General features: G+C 38.2%; 2 protein-coding genes across 3 annotated transcripts in view; one reads left to right on the top strand and one right to left on the bottom strand.

The window, feature by feature from the left end:
- Window position 1: 1 nt before the first annotated feature.
- LOC116298044 (uncharacterized) lies at window positions 2–4,350 on the bottom strand. The gene is made up of 2 exons (XM_031706384.2): window positions 4,122–4,350; window positions 2–2,948 (listed from the first exon to the last, which is right to left on the bottom strand). Exons 1-2 carry the CDS (start codon window positions 4,229–4,231, stop codon window positions 539–541), a joined length of 2,520 nt encoding a protein of 839 aa, XP_031562244.1. The 5' UTR covers window positions 4,232–4,350; the 3' UTR covers window positions 2–538.
- A 182-nt stretch (window positions 4,351–4,532) lies between these two features.
- Window positions 4,533–17,371, top strand: part of LOC116298043 (nucleoporin NUP188) — a 26,622-nt gene continuing 13,783 nt past the window's right edge. For both annotated transcript variants that reach the window (XM_089029700.1, XM_089029699.1), the window contains exons 1-30: window positions 4,533–4,667; window positions 4,798–4,852; window positions 5,251–5,324; window positions 5,403–5,487; window positions 5,719–5,799; window positions 6,371–6,415; window positions 7,010–7,102; window positions 7,292–7,348; window positions 7,856–7,924; window positions 8,074–8,121; window positions 8,528–8,614; window positions 9,088–9,164; window positions 9,440–9,511; window positions 10,090–10,132; window positions 10,271–10,378; window positions 10,455–10,547; window positions 10,956–11,045; window positions 11,389–11,454; window positions 11,934–11,980; window positions 12,134–12,206; window positions 12,289–12,418; window positions 12,979–13,047; window positions 13,157–13,252; window positions 13,734–13,854; window positions 14,420–14,507; window positions 14,821–14,903; window positions 15,048–15,304; window positions 15,715–15,829; window positions 16,881–17,003; window positions 17,368–17,371. The exon at window positions 17,368–17,371 is cut by the window's right edge and continues 84 nt beyond it. In XM_089029700.1, coding sequence (XP_088885826.1) covers window positions 4,654–4,667; window positions 4,798–4,852; window positions 5,251–5,324; window positions 5,403–5,487; window positions 5,719–5,799; window positions 6,371–6,415; window positions 7,010–7,102; window positions 7,292–7,348; window positions 7,856–7,924; window positions 8,074–8,121; window positions 8,528–8,614; window positions 9,088–9,164; window positions 9,440–9,511; window positions 10,090–10,132; window positions 10,271–10,378; window positions 10,455–10,547; window positions 10,956–11,045; window positions 11,389–11,454; window positions 11,934–11,980; window positions 12,134–12,206; window positions 12,289–12,418; window positions 12,979–13,047; window positions 13,157–13,252; window positions 13,734–13,854; window positions 14,420–14,507; window positions 14,821–14,903; window positions 15,048–15,304; window positions 15,715–15,829; window positions 16,881–17,003; window positions 17,368–17,371 — 2,463 coding nt within the window. In that variant the 5' untranslated portion in view covers window positions 4,533–4,653. The remainder of the gene's footprint in view (window positions 4,668–4,797; window positions 4,853–5,250; window positions 5,325–5,402; window positions 5,488–5,718; window positions 5,800–6,370; window positions 6,416–7,009; window positions 7,103–7,291; window positions 7,349–7,855; window positions 7,925–8,073; window positions 8,122–8,527; window positions 8,615–9,087; window positions 9,165–9,439; window positions 9,512–10,089; window positions 10,133–10,270; window positions 10,379–10,454; window positions 10,548–10,955; window positions 11,046–11,388; window positions 11,455–11,933; window positions 11,981–12,133; window positions 12,207–12,288; window positions 12,419–12,978; window positions 13,048–13,156; window positions 13,253–13,733; window positions 13,855–14,419; window positions 14,508–14,820; window positions 14,904–15,047; window positions 15,305–15,714; window positions 15,830–16,880; window positions 17,004–17,367) is intronic.

The raw sequence follows: 17,371 nt of genomic DNA, 5'->3' as shown, positions 1-17,371 counted from the left end.
CTTAAAAAATAATTTGTTTATTCAGAGTCATCTGAATTACTGTACTTTACATTCTGCGAGCTTCTCTTAAAATTTTAATTTTAGTTTCAATCACTTTATAAATAATTTTCAGTTAGAAATCCTGGTAATGGAAAAGAAGGATGTTGAGTTGGGTGTGCCCCAAGGTTCATCACATGGACTTTTATCGAGCCAAAATTAATGCTATAAAATGTGTCTCGGGGGGCCTTTTTCTAAACCCTCATTCAAACTGGGAATGAGAAACAGAGGTGCCAGATTTGGTGTACCCCATGGTTCATCACTCGGTCTTTTTATTATCCTCTAGTAGGCCGTAAAGTAGTATAAAATTGGGGCCCTCATTGCAAAACCCTAAACTAGGGAATGAGAGACAGGTGCCAGGTTTGGTGTACCCCATGGTTCATCACTGGGACTGGATCGTGCACTTTGATATCTTGTCTGACGGAGTCCATATTTATACACGTCTGCAGCTCGTTGCCAGGGAACCTGGTTTATGCATGGGTATAAAATGGATTGTATACTTTTATCGCTTCATCAGCATGGACGCCAAGCGTTCGTTCAGTTTCCGTTCTTCATTGAGTTGATTTTCAACTTTGCGCAACTCGATCTCAAGTCGAAGCCTCATCGTTCGTTCCTTCTCCAGCTCACTGGAAAGACATTCTACCGTAACTTGTAAATCACTAGTAGATGATGTATTTGTCGTTGGATTATTACTCTTGCTCTCATGATGCGACAAAAGGTTGCGAAGGAAATCTCGAGTCCTTAAAGAACCTTCATCTGCGGAGCATTCTCCGTTATTTTGTTCATTTGAAGACAACTGACCAGTTGTTCGCGTTTTGTTCAAGTTCTGATCAAAAAGTTGTTTTTCCTGTTGACTTCGTAATAATGTTAATGACGGCCGATGTTCAATAGTTGATGTACCATAAACAACGCTTTGCGAAGAACTGTATTTCGGTGACAAACGATCTTGATGCTTATTTACAGTATTTTGGACTTCGGGCGAGATGACTGTCTTCGGCAACAATCTCTTTTCTTCAGTTTGTAAAAGCCCCGGGTAGTTGTTGTTTACGACAAGAGTATGATATTTGGGCGGTATTTTCATCAGTCCTTTCATCAAAGGTTCTTCAGACCTCACTACGTTACCCATGGCTTTAGTCACCGAACGAGAATCTCGTGGGGAAGTCGTGAAAAGTCGCGGTTGGCCATGGACTGTGTTGCTATCTGGTTGTCGTGGGCTGGTGCGATTGAACAGCACAGAAGATGGCGACGGAGGTCCCGAATGCCAGGCACGAGCTCTTCCTTGCAAACTCGACACATTCTGTACTCCTTGCTCTATATTAACGACAATTGGACTAGAGTTTTTGGGGCACCCAGGGTTTAAGCTACGGACATTGGTTGAGTTAGAAGATGGAAGTTTTTTCGAGGTATGTTCATGGTGGGGTGAATGAGAAGGCTTGTGACATATAGTAGATTTGATATGCTTAGAGCTTCGTTTACCGAGTTGATTGCAGGTATGAACCTGTTCAGTTACCTGGATACCGCGGTCTTGCACAACGACAAACTCAGCTTCTCCATCTGGTAACGATTGAGATGAAGACGTTTGTCTTGTCGATCCATCATTAACATCAAATCGAGCGGTAACACTTTTGCACGACTGAAGTTGCGTCGACGCTTTCAAAATATTATTTATCTCATCTGAACTGACTCTATCTGATCCTTTACTGTCTATACCTACTCCTGCAATGCTGGTAACAGAAACGATTAATGGATGGTAAGGAAATTTCCCATTTATTCCCACTTCGTTATTACTATTTGAGTCAGTATCATTTGCGGACAGACCTGCCGCGTTCTCATCTTGTATATCATTAAGTTGGTCGTTAGCGACGCTGTCATTAACGTCGTTCTCATTTGTAGGTCTTGTTTTTGTGTTTTTATTCCCGAGGTCCTTAATCAAAGGCATGCACATGCGGTTAATGTTCTCTGGATGAAGTAAATTTGGAGCCATCTCTTCGCGTCGCTTGTCTCCAAAAATGGGAAGTTTCCCTTCTTGGCTTTTACTCAAAGACCCGTTTTCTGGTTCTTTTAAGACGGCAGTACCATTATCGCTGTCTCCATGGCAACCATCGTGCTGTTTGAGAGACGTTGCCTGTCGGTTGTCCATGCGGTCGCTTTTAAACTCATCGTTGTTATGGTGATCTTTTGGGTTAGATAAATGATTATTGTTTTTGTCATCATCTTTGAGGCTTTCAAGGGAAAATATTTCCAGCGGTGGTGACACAGACCTAACAACAGTTCGCTGGTCACCTTCATTCGCTGTTTTTCTCCCTCGAGTTTTTTCCCCTCTGATTTTAATCAAGTTGCCATTTTGGTCAGACGTTTGTTTAGACTTTTCGTAATCCTCAAAACTAGCAAAAACTTCCTTGTCCTTGAACTCTATAACCACAACATCGCTTTGTTTCTGGTCGTCATTGTCGGTGTCCTTTTCTACCTTTACGAGTAAACCAGATGGTAACTTTGTATGCTCAGTCGATGGTGTTTTGCTCTCAGGCGGCGTCTGCGAATAATTTAACTCATCCAGTTGGTTCCCTCTGCTTTCTTCAGAGAAACTTTCCACTTCCATTCTAAACGAACTCTCTTCAGCGCTGAATTCTTTATCCTGGTCAAGATGATTTTCAACATTTGTTTCCTCGTCGTCATCTTCTCCGTTATTTCCATCGTCCGTCTCTTCGAACTTAACATGGTCGTCGGCGTGTCGTACACCCCAATACATGTACTTACGACCTCTTCGTACTCTGTCTACGTGTGGGTAGGCAATCTTTAATAGATGCCATACATCTCGGTAACCTGTTTTGCCAAGGTGTTCGGTGACATAGTCGTAAAAGTCGGTCTTTCGGACGCCTGATTCCAAGTCTTTGACGAAATGTGTCCGAATCCTAAGCACAGAAAAAATAGAATTACTATCAAAAAATGTCAAAGAAAAATATTCAAAGCATTGAAAAATATATATAAGGAATATAATCAGAGATATAAACGGCAAGCGATGGCAAAGATTGCACAAAAATGACGAGTTGCATAGGCAAATTGCGAACAAAGATTTCAATTAATTAGCTTAAAAAATATACAAAACGAAGCTAAACTATTAAAGGAATATAATAGCATATAATATTTTAAAAAAAACTTCTTCGTCGTTTTGAAGCAATATCTACCCCAGTAATAACTCCAAGGTTTTTGAACCTGGTATACGTTGCTTAGCAACTGAATTAAAAATTAAAATTTTAAGACCCAATCAAAACACTTTTAAAATTTGACATGTTTGTACAAGCATTTAGATAAAAATTTCAAATTCAATAGGTGAAAGTGCTATCTTAAAGTCTAGAGAAAACCAGCGTGTATGAAAACGGGAGGGAAAACGATAAAGATCATTAGGATTCACGTTTCTATGGAAATGAAGACCATGTGACGTCATGCATCGACTTGGTTGACTGTTGGACGTATTAGGAGTCTAGCTCGCTTTACAGAGAAAAACAAGAGCGAGAAAGCTTCAATTCTCTAAAATAATCGACTCACGTTTTTATATTTTTTATCTGTATGCCGTGAACAAAATAGATATATGTATTTTTAGCTTTAATGCCGACATCTTTTGAGGTTTCAGGCATCATCCAACCAAGACTAAACAACAGCAAATGAAACAATATGTGAAGTCCCCCTGGCCCCTAAGCTAGCTCACACGAACGACGTACAATCCAAAATTTTAGAAACTCTTGCTGACTATTTCATTGAGTTAACATGACAGAATGATCAAAGCCTTATGAAATAAGTATTGAGCAAGGAAAGTCTTTGTGTAGAGGCAAGACAGCTTTGAATAAGCACGTGTTGCCCTTGACAGAGAGAGAGGGATGTCGATCTAGCGAAACCGTTTTGCAACAGCTTTAGTGGGACTTTTGTGTCTCAATAGCTGAAATGTAGTTTGTCTAAACAGAAACAAAAATATTTCTGTAAAAAACGTCAAGTAAAAGCAAATGAAGAATGGCCAAAGATACGACAACACAGAATCTATTCTCAAGCTTCAACGACTCGAGAATAACCTCAGAAATAGTCTTACTCACCAAGAAATTTTAGTCCATATTTTTGGGTCTTGGAGACGGCATTCACTGATTGCTTTTCGTTTTAGCGGCGATTCAGCATTCAGAGGACTGCAATCATCAGTGTGATCCATAATATTCGATCCAAACGAATCACTTTCTAATGGTTATAGAAATCAACCTTAGAAACCATTTCAATGCCTTGGTTTTGAATGTTTTATATGTGGGTGTGATAAATGACAGAAATTCATTTTTAAATTGACAGCTCAAAAGCCAATCAAATCGCAGTCTGCTGCCTTGTCAACAATCTTTCGTTAAACATTGGTTTCCGGTCGACCTTGGTAACAGACCTAAATAGAATAAATTTGAATAAATTATATGTGTATTTTTAGTAAAAAGCAAAGGGATCCCAACCTTTACCACATGGGTTCCCTGTGTTAGTCCTTTTCTTCATAAATTCAAAATGGTGGGAGAAACTTGACGTCTCTGAATTACAAACATTTTCATGTGTCTTTCTTCATAACTCCGATCGCTAACGTAATTACAATCCATACATATGGACATACCAATGTAAGTAGATGGCTTTTATGAGAGTTAGAAGCGATTTTCTTGAAGTTAGTAAATTTTGTCGGATATTTTTGGTCTAAAGTTTCATGTGCTGATTGTAAATTTTGGGTTTTTGATTTTATTTTATTTTCAGATCTAGTCGAGGTTTGTGGCATATCCTTACAGGAAGATCATCATTACAAGAACCAGTAAGACTAAAAGGGTTTTATGCTCTTAAGTAATTTGCTTCTAAACTAAGAAAAAGAGTATATTGTTATAGATAAAGAAACCAGTTGTTCCCATGTACAGCTGTACCTTTCCTTAATGCACCCACCTATGAATAGTTTGCCCCTGGATGGGAGGGGGCACCCACAGGAATTTAACATTATTCAATGCCCCCACCAATCTCGTACCCAGAGTTCATGTTTCTCTTGGTCAGTACCGAGAAACGAGAGACTCTTGTGGCAGCAATTTTTTGATGATATCACTCCCCCTCCCCCCAGGTGCATGATATGCTGTGATAATTTATTTGATTGACAATAAAATAATGTAGATTGTTGCTGTCTTCTGCACCAGATTATTGATGATCATTTTTGGGGATTTTTAGGAACAAATTGAAGAGGAGTTGAATGAAAATCGACAGAAACTTCTTGAAGGCATTTTGTGGTATAAAGTACCAAGGTGCGTATACTCTGTCTTATATACTTTTTTTGCAGATTTAAGTGTAAGTTATAAATCATGTTTCTATCTTCTATGTAGTGCAAGTTCATTAGAGAAGTTACAAAAAGCTGTTCAAATTAAGTCAAAGCGAAAAGAACTTGTAAAGAATCTCAGCAAGATACTGGTAAGATAATGTGATGATGATGGTGGTGATGATGGTGACAGTGATGATGATGATCTGATGATGAAGATGAAGATGATAATGGTGATGATGACAGTGATGATGGTAGTGGTGGTGGTGGTAGTGGTGATGATGATGATGATGACGGGCATAATGATAGAGAGGTGAAGATGGTGATTGTGATGATAACATACAATAAGCTCACCAAGTGCGGGACACATTTCTTAATCGCAGAACCTTGATGAATGGCAGGCTTTGGAACTATTTGGCAGTTACCTGGAAAATGAATTTAGAGGCTCCAACCAGCAGTTACAAGTGAGTACAAAAATCCTTCTACCTTTCTTTAGAGGGCCTTAACCAGGAATCAAAGCAGTATGTTTTAGTGTGTGTTGTTGGGAGCCACTTATCTATTCATAATCAGGTATCAAACATCAAGGGCTTAGCAAAGTACAGTCTAGGTCACTGTCACCATTGCATGGATTCACCTACTATTTTTATTATCATACCTTGGTCTTTTAAATAAAGAATTAGTAGGAGTGTAGCCCCACCCCCCATCCTTGACCACGCCTTTTTGTAGTCCATGATATTGGGGCCCACTACATTTTGATTGGATGACACTAACAGCCACATGTCTTGATCTTTAATGGATGATATTATTTTGGTCATTGGTTGAGTTGACATTGGAGTGCATTGTGGGGCTGTTTAAGGGACAAAATGGTCGCCATCTTGGAAACAAGTCCCCTAGAACAACCCCAAAATACACTACATTCCCAATTTGACTCAGTTTTCCCTCAACCTCGAAATGACTAAAGGCTGTCAATATAATCTGCTTATTAGTTTCAACCATGCATGTACTGTAACTTATGTTGTATTTCATTCTTACCAGTTGATATGCAAAAATGAAACACAAACAGAAAATTTGATAACCAAGGTACAGTTATACATGTTGCAGCTGTGTAAATATGTGATTAAACACTTGCCCTTCTCTTTTATTCCATGCTTCCTCCATTTTTTACTTTTCCTCCTCCTTTTTGTATCCCTTCCTTTTCTCTATCGTTTCCACCCATTATATCATTTCTCGCTTTTCTATCATTCTTTTTAAGGGTAGGTCATACGTGTAAAGTAAAGGGGTGGTGTGTGGGGGTCAGGGGGTAGAATTGGATTTGAAGGAGCTCTTTGTTGTAGTTTTTTTGGTCCAGCATAAAAAGAGTTTGAAAAAAATAATGATGACCCCCCATTGAAGTTTCCATGTAGGAAATGAAAATGACCCACCCCTAATGTACAGCTTTATATACTACCCACCTCTTTTAAGAAGTTCAAAATTGTGTGACCCAAACCAGCCCCTAAACAGGACCTTAATTTACAGGTTTCTACATGTATCTAGATCTTTTCTATCCACTCCTAGTAAAGTAGACTTCCCCCACTAACGTCCTGTACTTGAGATTACAATGTATCAGTGTTTATTGTATTTTCATGTGATTACATGTATGTAGATACTATTTTTTTTTTTGTATTTTATTAATAGATTCAAGAGTATTACTTTGAAGAACGTCTCCACAGCCTTCAATGTCTTAAATATCTTTTGAGTTACTGGCAGGATCCTCAGCATGCCTTCAGGGTAAAAATCGAGACATTTGATAGCCTTTACGAATGAATATCTTTTTTTTTCAAATACAGTATGTAGGTTTCAATAGTGAAAAAAAAATGTATGCTTAAAGCCTACCGGTATCCTATGTGCAGAGAATACTGTTAAGAGAAGCATGGCACGTAGTGGAATGAAACAATTCATATTAATTTTGTATCTTAGGAAGAATTTGCAGAATGTATTGAAAAGTTGCAAGAAAATGATATCTTGATCAACAAGGTAGGTCTATGTATATATGCATTAATCAGTTTTATTTAAAACTAAAATCAAAATACATAAACAAAGGAGTCACTCAAGTTACTTCAAAAACTAACCAGCTTTTGCTTACAGCAGATTAAATAACAAAAGCAGTACCTTCTAGTTATTTGGACATAGATGCCTGACCAGAATTGGAACTTGTCTGGTCAAATATTTGCCTAGCTGGTTATTTGTAATGTTAAGCCAAAAATGAGGTATAACAGAGCTAAAACTAATTTGGCCAGTCAACATGACTGACAACTGACCAGCAGTTATTTTTATCCTGGGTTGTTTTTAATAAAAACCTCTGAGTTCGTCCTCAGGGGTTTGAATGTAGAACACTCTCAGACTGGAGCCAACCGTAGTCTCCCATTAGCTCAGTGGTAGAGCATCCAACTGGTATTCAGAAAGTCACGGGTTGAATCTGATTTTTTTTCGAGCCCCTGCATTAGGTAGTGTAATTGACATTTTTTATCTTGAATTTGGCAGGTTATTGAACAGTACAAGATGTGCAGTACTAGCCAGGTTTCAGTTTCACAGACGTACAACAACCTTCTTGTAAGTGAACTATTATAATATTTTTAAAATCATTGAACTTAATATTTAGCAATCAAATTGCTTTGTACTTCAATGCATAAATCATTTCCTTCAGGTTTTATATAGTTTAGTTATAAAGAGCTACCATTGTATGGCTTATTTCTTTACAGGAAAGAAACAGAAACTGTCGATTAGCCCTGCAGTATTTAAGAGAGCAGGTACAGTGTGTTTATATGCCGAAAGCCAGGATTTAAATAATATAATATTCAGCTGATTAGCTTGCAGTACATGTTGTTCATGCAATTGTTTCATATAATTTTTTTTTGTTATCAACCAACATTGGATTGCTGTGGTGACTCAAACTGGAGTGCCTCAGAGATCCAACATTGACCCACTGTAATAGTTTTAGTTATTATTGGCAACAGAGTTGGAAAGTCTAATTAAATGATGTACACATGTACAAATGTAGTAGGGTTCGATTTTTTTGTTTTTGTTTTTGTTTTGTTTTTTGTTTTTTTGTTTGTTTTTTTTTTGTTTGTTTTTTTGTTTTTGTTTGTTTTATGGTTTTTTTGCTCATATGCCTTAATTTATCTTAAAATAGTACATTCATTAAATACTTTTTAGGTGCTTTTGCTGGAGATAATTTTCCTGTATTACAAAGAATATTTACATCCTTCAAAATCTTTACTTCAAATGGCAAAACTTTTTCAGGTGAGTACCTGTAGAAATAGTACACAATGAGTAGGGTGTGTGGCATGGACTTTACCAATCAAGGGTTGATAACATAGTGGTAACGTACTCGTCTCTGACCTCTGGGGTTTCAAGTTTGATTACTGTACTGTCAAGCAGCGTTTACACTGGCAATTTTTGCCGCTATTTTTACTGCAATTTTTGTGGCAATTTTTGGAAATATGAAATCTTTTGTCTCATCCTTCAAAGAGACATTCGTCTAGGAAAATCTTGGTATCCTGAAAAAAACTTTACAAGTTAATTTTTAACCATTATTTATTATGGACAAAATCACAAAAAAATCGCAGCAAAAACGGGGCTTCAGATTATCTACAGATTCTCTGATTTTCTCCGATCTACATGACACACTAAATTCTAATAATTATTTTGATCTGTGAATATCCAGAAACAACCTTGTCTGACTAGTAAGATTTTTTCATGAATGTGTCTTTTAGTCACAAGGATTTGGTACTAAACAAATCAACAGACATTTACTGGATGCCAGAGCTGAACCACTGATTGCACAGATAAGGTTAGTTTCCTCCATGTTGGAGAATATGAGAAGGCACATCACCATGTCATTCTAGTTCCATATTATAGGAGAAGGTCATGAACTAGCCAGAGAGTATTTTAGTTACAGTAGTTAACATTTTACAAATTACTAAGCTATAAAGGGTATGTAATTTAAGCCAGATAATTTTGCTCATTTACCATTAAGCATTTTCTGATCTCCAGCCGTTAATAAAGCTAGGCCTGTGTATTGTCACTTCATTCTGACAATGTGTAAATCTTTTATGAATTTTCTAGTTATCTACAAGTGCTTATCCTTATTGAATCACTGAACTTGGAAGGTGTAAGGAACTTCATGGACACTGGAAAGTATGTTGTTTTGTGCATGATGTTTACTATCTTTTGTTACACAAAGATTTGCTCAGATCAAGACAACCTTACCAGTTATCTCAGTTGGTAAGAGCGTTTGTCTGTTGTGCGGGAGGTTGTGGTTCAAACCTCGGCCAGACCAACGCTCAGGGTCTTAAAATAACTGAGGAAAATGTGCTGCCTTTGTAATTACATCTGCAAATGGTAAGACCTTTAAGTCTTCTCGGACAAGGACTTAAAACCGTAGGCCCTGTCTCCCAACCCTTCCTAACCTACAGTAAATGGGGGACATAAAAGAACCTGTTGAATTATTCGTGTAAGACTAGGGGATTGTCTCCCGGCTCAACAGCCTATCCCAATTTGGAGGCATAACACTAATCTACTAACAATTCATACCCATGATTGTAAGCGGCACGGCTGCTAATAGCGCCTTTAATATGCAGCCCGTAAAGTCCTCCACTGCAATGTAAAGTGCATTGAGACAATGTGAAATGCGCTATATAAGAACCCCATTATTATCATTATTGATTAAGGAGAAAAATGCAATAAAATTTTCTATTTTCATTTAATTGTTTTAGCTTTAAACAGCATCATCTTGTCCAAGAGCCAGGTGGCGTAGAGGTACAGAGATTATGCAGTACATGTATTTTTACTAAAATAATATACAATTTTTAAATATTCATCTATCTGTAGAAAAGTTTGTTATCACTTGGCTGACATTCATAGGTAAATATAAATAACCTTTTGTTTTGTTAACAGTTGCTAGACAGATATTTCGTCAGCTGGGGAGACCTTCCTCAGCATGGACCTGTCATGTTGGCATGGGCAGTCTTTAGATATGTTACCATGGAAACAGACCAAGAACAGGTTAGTGTTAACCTTAACAAATTTGGCCACGAACTCAAGAAGTTTTATTTGACTGGATATTTTTATCGTTGCGCAGGATGTCAGAAGGATTGGAAGCAAAGCCTTGCAATGTCATGTCTTTGAGTTTTTTGATGGTTTGCTCAAGTCCGAGGCATTCTCTGGTATAATGGTAAGTCTGAGGACCTCAGGTTGTGGTTCTCGTAGACCTTTTCTGAGATAGTGAACATGGTGCATCATGGTCTAGCTTGGGTACAAACATCTTTAGTTGATCATACCTTATATGGTGTTATTCGTACCCAAGCCAGACCACAATGCATCCTGTTTATCAAACTCACAAAAGGCCCAGCTTTCATTGATGAACATTATGCATGAAAAGCCTTCAAGAATGGTATTATAGTAGTAGGGTACTGACCTCGGCTATCTCAGGTTTTATTCCTGGACTCAACATCACATGTCAAGAGAGTTGATTGGGTCTCATTAATTCAAGGTTTTTCTCTATGATTTCGTTTTCCTCCCTCAGCAGAACCTGAATTTCAATTTACTCTCTAAGTTATTTTCTTTTGTTTTTCTTTCCCAGCCTGTAGCTAACACCTGTAAGAGTGTTGTCTATGGGTTACTGTTTGTAGTTCTCACCATGTTCCAAGAGGATACTCTTGGTGATACAAAGGTAAGATAAAGGATATAATAGAAAGTGCTATTTGCTTAATATATTTTTGCACTAAAAATGAAATGTAATTTGAACACTGTAAAAATGGAACTTGGGCTCACTTGGAATGGAAGATACTGTGGGATACTGTAAACCTTTCAAAATAAGCCCTGGTGTTTTTATTTGACCAACAGGCTTTTTGGTCTAAGAACATTGGAAAAATAATAGAATCACATGATAAAGGGCTGATTTTTGGAGATTTACGGTAGTTAAGTGGGATTTCTCCAAATTAAAAAAATCATAATGCAGAGTAGAAGAATGATAGTAGATTTTCATGGGTTTTTTTGTTTTTGTTTTTTTTTAGTTGTTGGTTTCTGTACTGTCTCAGACACTCACAGAAAGAGGCCTCTGCATTGACTTCTGGGATACGGTGAGTACAACGAAACAAAACAAATTTAGATGGATGGGTTGGGTTGGGGTATGAGTGGATGGATGGATGGATGGATGGATGGATGGATGGATGCATGGATGCATGGATGCATGGATGGATGCATGGATGGATGGATGGATGGATGGAAGAACGGATGGATGGATGGATGGTTGGATGGAAGAACAGATGGATGGATGGATGGATGGATGGATGGATAATTGGAGGGAGGGAGGGAGGGAGGGATGGATGTATGGATGGATGAGTGGATGGATGGGTGGGTGGATGGATGGATGGGTGGGTGGATGGATGGATGGATGGATGGATAATTGGAGGGAGGGAGGGAGGGAGGGAGGGAGGGTTGGATGTATGGATGGATGAGTGGATGGATGGGTGGGTGGATGGATGGATGAATGAATGAATGCATGCATGCATGTATGGATCACCCTCTAACCTATAATCTCTCTTTCATTTTCTCTCAGAGCATTGACACAGGTGCAGGGTTATTACTGAAGTCAGCATGTAACAAGTAGGTTCAGTTCATTTATAATTCAACAAGTAATTTTTAATTTCCACTTTCTTTTAAATGTAAAGAAGGAATCATCTTATCTGATTTTAATATTTTTTCTTTAATGATGGCAAAAAAAGAAATACAAACTAATAACCTTCCATACTTTCACAGCTTTCCACTACAGTTCTCACCCCTCCTAGAGCTTCTTAAGTCACTTGCTGGCGAAGAAAACTCTGCCGCAAAGGTATGTGTGTTGAGGCAAGGACTTGAGGACAACCTCACAATATTTCACAATCCAAAAAATATGTTTTTGTTCTGTTAAATAGGTGTTTGAATACCTTGATAATATGCCGTCCTACACAGAACTGCTGCGTGAGAATAAAGTAGGAGATGTCGACTGCTCGGGAGATGACCAAGTGTGGAAGATAGTGAAACCAAAAGTGCTGTACAGAGGAGGTTAGAAGTGGCTGTTCATTGGAGGGATCTCATTTTGCTCAAATTAAAGCCCAGTTTTTACTTAGAATGCAAAATAAATGCAAGGGCAACTCAGAGTGCTTATTTCATTGTTAAAATAGACTCAAACTCAACGCAAGCACAAGCACAAGGAAAAGGAAAAATTTTGATCCTTGTAATAATAATAAATGTCTTTATTAGACATTACTACAAAACAAACGTTTGAGTTTACATTGAAATTTTAAAAAGTGAACTTAACTAAATAAAATTGTACAAGCATTTATTTATAAAACAGCATTTAAAAAGTTCTAATTCTTGGGAGAATAAAATCATGTCTACTCTTGCGTAGCTTGATGTTTCTTCTTGGTGGGAGCAGTGAATGGAGGACATGTGTCTCGTCATCCTTGATCCTGTCCCATAGATGTCGATCCTTTCCTTGCAATAAATCCACTGTGCAAGTGCATCCACAAGTGTTGCTATTGAAACCTGACTTAAGATGTTCTGGATTTGTTTTGACATATTATTGTAATATTGGATTATTTTATTCCTTTCAATTATTTTAGTGAGGTCACTTGAACAACACCTTGTCATCCCCAGTCAGACCCTTGGTGTTTTGCTTCCAGCACTACAAGGTCAGTACTGAGCTGCTTTGTTTAGAAAGTGAAGAAAACATCACATAACATTTCACAGTTGCACTCAGGAAACTAGTTCTAATTTTCTATGAATTTATCTGATCTTTAGGTTCTGCAGTCGTTCGATGGAACTACGACTATTCATGTTGGAAGCTGTTCGTCTTTGAGATGGATTCTTTTCTCCAATCAGTCAGCCTTGGTGCAGGTCAGTTGAAAGTAAGGTGTTCTGTAGGTTGCCACTGTAGGTTGCCACTTGACACTTCTAGGAATGGCATTATTACGGCATTTTCCCCACCAAAGTCAAATGAATAAGAGATTGCAGTACAACGGGTTGAACTTAAAAGACAGATTACAAGTGAACAAGTGTTATGACCTCACCTGATGTAACCTTTACTTTTCTATATGTCATATTATCTCATCAACATTATAACCTAACTCTCTTTCAGCTTTTTTCTGCAAAAGTCTAATGATTGAAATTTTACAATAGAGATATGACATTTTTGCCACTTTATGGCAGATAAGAAGTCTGTATGCTTTATGATATCACCTGATGTATAAACCTTCACTTCAGTCCTTGGTGCTGTAGTACCGCCTCATCTTACAGTGTCTTTGCAGCCATCTAACTCCCTTTTCTTGTCTTATAAAAAGATATACCTGTACTAAGTAATCTTAATTTTTTACCACAGGTCTCAGGGAGGATAACATTATTGCTATTGTTGACTTGACAAATGAAATACTAAAGAACAACTGGTCAATAGCAGAGCAACTGGAGCCTATCATATCAAGATTATATTTCATCGTACAAAGGTAAGCGGAGATTGTTCTTCTTGTGTGTATATTGCATGGTGATCCAGTAGTGGTAGTGCTATTCTTTCACCTCTGGGGTCTGTGGTTCAATAGACCTATCCCGAATTCGCTTGACTGGCCACAAAACAATGGTTTAAAGTCGAGGTTGAACTTGATGAACAAAATAATCAAGTCCAGTCTCAACTTCAAACTATTGTTTCGTGGTCAGTCAAGCGAATTCAGGATAGGCCTATATCTGAACTCGTCATCACATGAGAGTAAAATTTGTGGGGGCTCTCTCTTGATTTCAGGGGTTTTTCTCTGGGCTCTCAAGGTTTCCTCTTGTCGTCTTGAAATTATCTTCTTCCTCTTTCACACCATGGTACTAAGAGTCCCGTCTGAGCTCTCCCTATTGGGTGGTCTTTCACATTCATTTTTCTAATTGTGTATACATGTACCTCAGTTATATTTATAAATAAAGTCGTAAAAAGATAACTAATGGTTATACCTTTATAATAATACAATAAGAATTTCTAATCTTTATTTCTATATTTTGATTCATATTATTATGCTTCTATGTTTTTAGATGCGCACCTTCACCTAATCTACCCCAGAACCTCCTTGCTTCATGCCTGTCTTGTTTGGCCACTGTTGCTTCCCATCATCCATTGCAGGTACACCTGCTACAATTATAGCATCATACATCATCATAGCATCATATATAGAGTATTAACAACTATGATTTTCTTAAGGTGCATCACTACCACACTAGACAATAACTCTCACAATTTGTTTCATGATATTTTGCAAGACAGTTGGCAGGAAAAATTGCCCAGTCACAAAAATTTTATCCCACAGCTTGTTGCATTGCATTGCTGCGATAATTGCAAGAAGGAGAATAAAACTATTCTTTTTGCATGGGTTGGGGTAACAATTTCTCAATATTTGCGCAGTGTAACACCATTTTTCCTCCATCATTTCTATCAGGTTTGGTTCAGCCTTCAACAAACAGGATTCCTTCCTCACTGTACATCAGCACATTCTATTGATGAGAACAAATCAACCATTGAGTAAGTCATCCAGTTTACAATGGCACTGGGGGGAGGGGATGGGTTGGCAATTTGTCCAGGGGGAGGAGAGAGTGGGGAGACAATATCATTTTGGAAAACAGCTCAGGATTTGTGAGGATGTTTAACTCCAGGTTTATGTTTAAGGTCAATGAACATTGCATCTGGGAATCTTGGTGTTATACTCAGTACTAGAGAACAGCCGCTCGGACAATACCCAATCACCATGGCAACGCTTCGTCTGTTCCTGCAGCTGATGTGTGGTATTGGTCAAGCTCAAGAAGAAACTGACCAACCTGTCAATTTCCTGGATTTGGCTGCTTGTCTGGTGTTTGTGCTCAGGGAGACATTTACTGGCTTCTACAAGTGGAAGTTCACGGCTGCAAAAGATCGAGAGGAGATTGGTAATTCATTTATTGGATGACTAATGTTGCCTCACACCACCCTGCTCAGTAATTTTATTTGTAGGCTTTAGTTATAATTATAGGTCTTTACAATATTCAGGCCAGAGGTGAGAGGGTCCTGCCTCTAATCACACTCCCCCCCCCCCCCCCCCCTCATCTCTTTTCTCCTTTCCCCTCCCTTTGTCTACTTGGAACTCTTTCCTTTCCTTCCTCCCGTCCCCTTCTGACCCCCATCTGCCCCCACCATACTCCCAGATACACTTGCATTGGTCTCTAGAGGCAGTTTAAATATTAATATACCTTGCATCCTTACAATCCTTGTGTCTTCCCAGAATACTCAAATTGCAACGGCAAATATCTAGCACTGTCAAAACATGTCTTTTGACATCTGAGTCTTCATCATATCGTAGGTCAGAGGAGTTTGGAGATCTTTAACGCAGTTTTGGGACTTCAACTAAAGAATCCACAGCAAAAAAAAGATGAAGGGATGGACTTGGATATATCTGAAGCCAGACAACAGATAAGGTACATTGTATGTGCATAACAATTAGTAATGCTATGAAAAACAACATTTATTAAATATCGTGGGGAAAATATATCAAATATATATTATCAATAGTATGCAAATGCTCCAGAACATTTGCATACTATTACCCCACCATGGAGGGCGTGCCCCCCCCCCCTCCCCAACCCAACTATTCCCTGGAATTTTTTTCCAATTTTCTTTCATCAAAACCTTGTGATTTTGTGTTTCTTCGGACCCCCCACCCCCTGGGGATTTCTGATTTCATTCATGGTGGTGTATGGATATCATTGTCTCAATCACCACCACCACCACCACTATCTTTATTATTACATGTATGTACATCAATAGCCAATGGCTAACAAATCTGTGGTCCTCATTTCCTCATTCCATTATCAAATGGAATTTAGATATTAAATTGAAAAACGTAGAACCTGCAAAAAAACCCTCGAAGCACAGGAAAGAACCAACAAGCAAACCCTACTCATGTGATGACAGGGGCTGCGGAGAGGGAGGGGCTAGGGGGGCTTTAACCCCCCCACTTTTTTCCCATGATTTTTTTTTTCTTTTTTTTTTTTTTTTCATGATCAATTTTTTTTTTGTAATTTCTTCATGTTTATAGTAGCATGCTTAATACATTTGTAGCTCTTCAAATTAATTTCTCTGGAATTTTTTTTTTTTTTTCTTTTTTTTTTTTTCAACAACGTTAGAACAACAAGTTTTTGTAATTTATTAAATATCTTACCCAAATTGTTTAAAAAGAAAAATCAAAAATTTAAAAAAATCAAAATGGTGCTGCAACACGTATAGACACAAAGATAAGAGAATAGGAATGTTTGTGCTAAAATACTGCCTCAGAACGATGGAAAGCGCGTCTGGAGAGTTTAAGATTGTAAAATATAGCTTGAAACCGCCTTCGCAGGTCGCTAGCCCCCTCACTCTTTGGGCCGCTCCGAGGCCCCTGGATGACGAGTTCATTGACAAAGCACATGTATAGTACATTGCCACTATTTTTGTAATATCTTTCTTACTAATTGCAAGTCTTTTCCTCAGGTCGGCATTAGTCCTTCAAGATGTTCTTGCATTTAGTTTACTAAACACAGCAGCAGGACAGTCGTTACTTTACATCCTGGGTACGGGTGTGGATACTGTAGATAGACTCATCTCTGTTGGAGGGTACGTAATCAAAACACACCACTATATCTCTCTCTTATCGTCTGTCCAGTCGTATTTCGCTTCTTCAGTTGGCAGTTTCTCGGTCGTTAATTCTGCATATCATTGGCATTTTCAAAGTGTGGCTCCCATCCAATGAATCCAATTGAAATTTCAATTCTGATAATTGTTGAGGAAGGAAAACCTAGAGAAAACCTCTCGAAGCACAGGAGAGAACCAACAAGCAACTGTCCTCACACTTGATGAGCGCCGGTATCGTGTGTTGCAGTGCTGAGAGGTTGTAAGCACTCTTCCCACTTCACCAACCATGTATTTTTTCCTATACTATTTCCTTCATTTTCTGTTTTGTTGTAATCTTGTTTTCTAGGGCT

This window comes from Actinia tenebrosa, unplaced genomic scaffold (assembly GCF_029948245.1).
Source record: "Actinia tenebrosa isolate PJP-AT-01 unplaced genomic scaffold, QUT_ActTen_1.0 PGA_scaffold14__42_contigs__length_11649687, whole genome shotgun sequence".
Lineage (NCBI taxonomy): Eukaryota > Metazoa > Cnidaria > Anthozoa > Actiniaria > Actiniidae > Actinia > Actinia tenebrosa.
Note: the sequence above shows the minus strand (reverse complement) of the source record. Positions and strands in the feature narration are given on the sequence as shown.

Bases quoted from the DNA above. Each gene is read 5' to 3' on its own strand.
- LOC116298044 (XM_031706384.2), bottom strand. From the start codon at position 4,231: ATGGATCACACTGATGATTGCAGTCCTCTGAATGCTGAATCGCCGCTA. The intron at 2,949-4,121 runs GTGAGTAAGACT...TTCTGTGCTTAG, and splicing joins ATATGGACTAAAATTTCTTG to GATTCGGACACATTTCGTCA.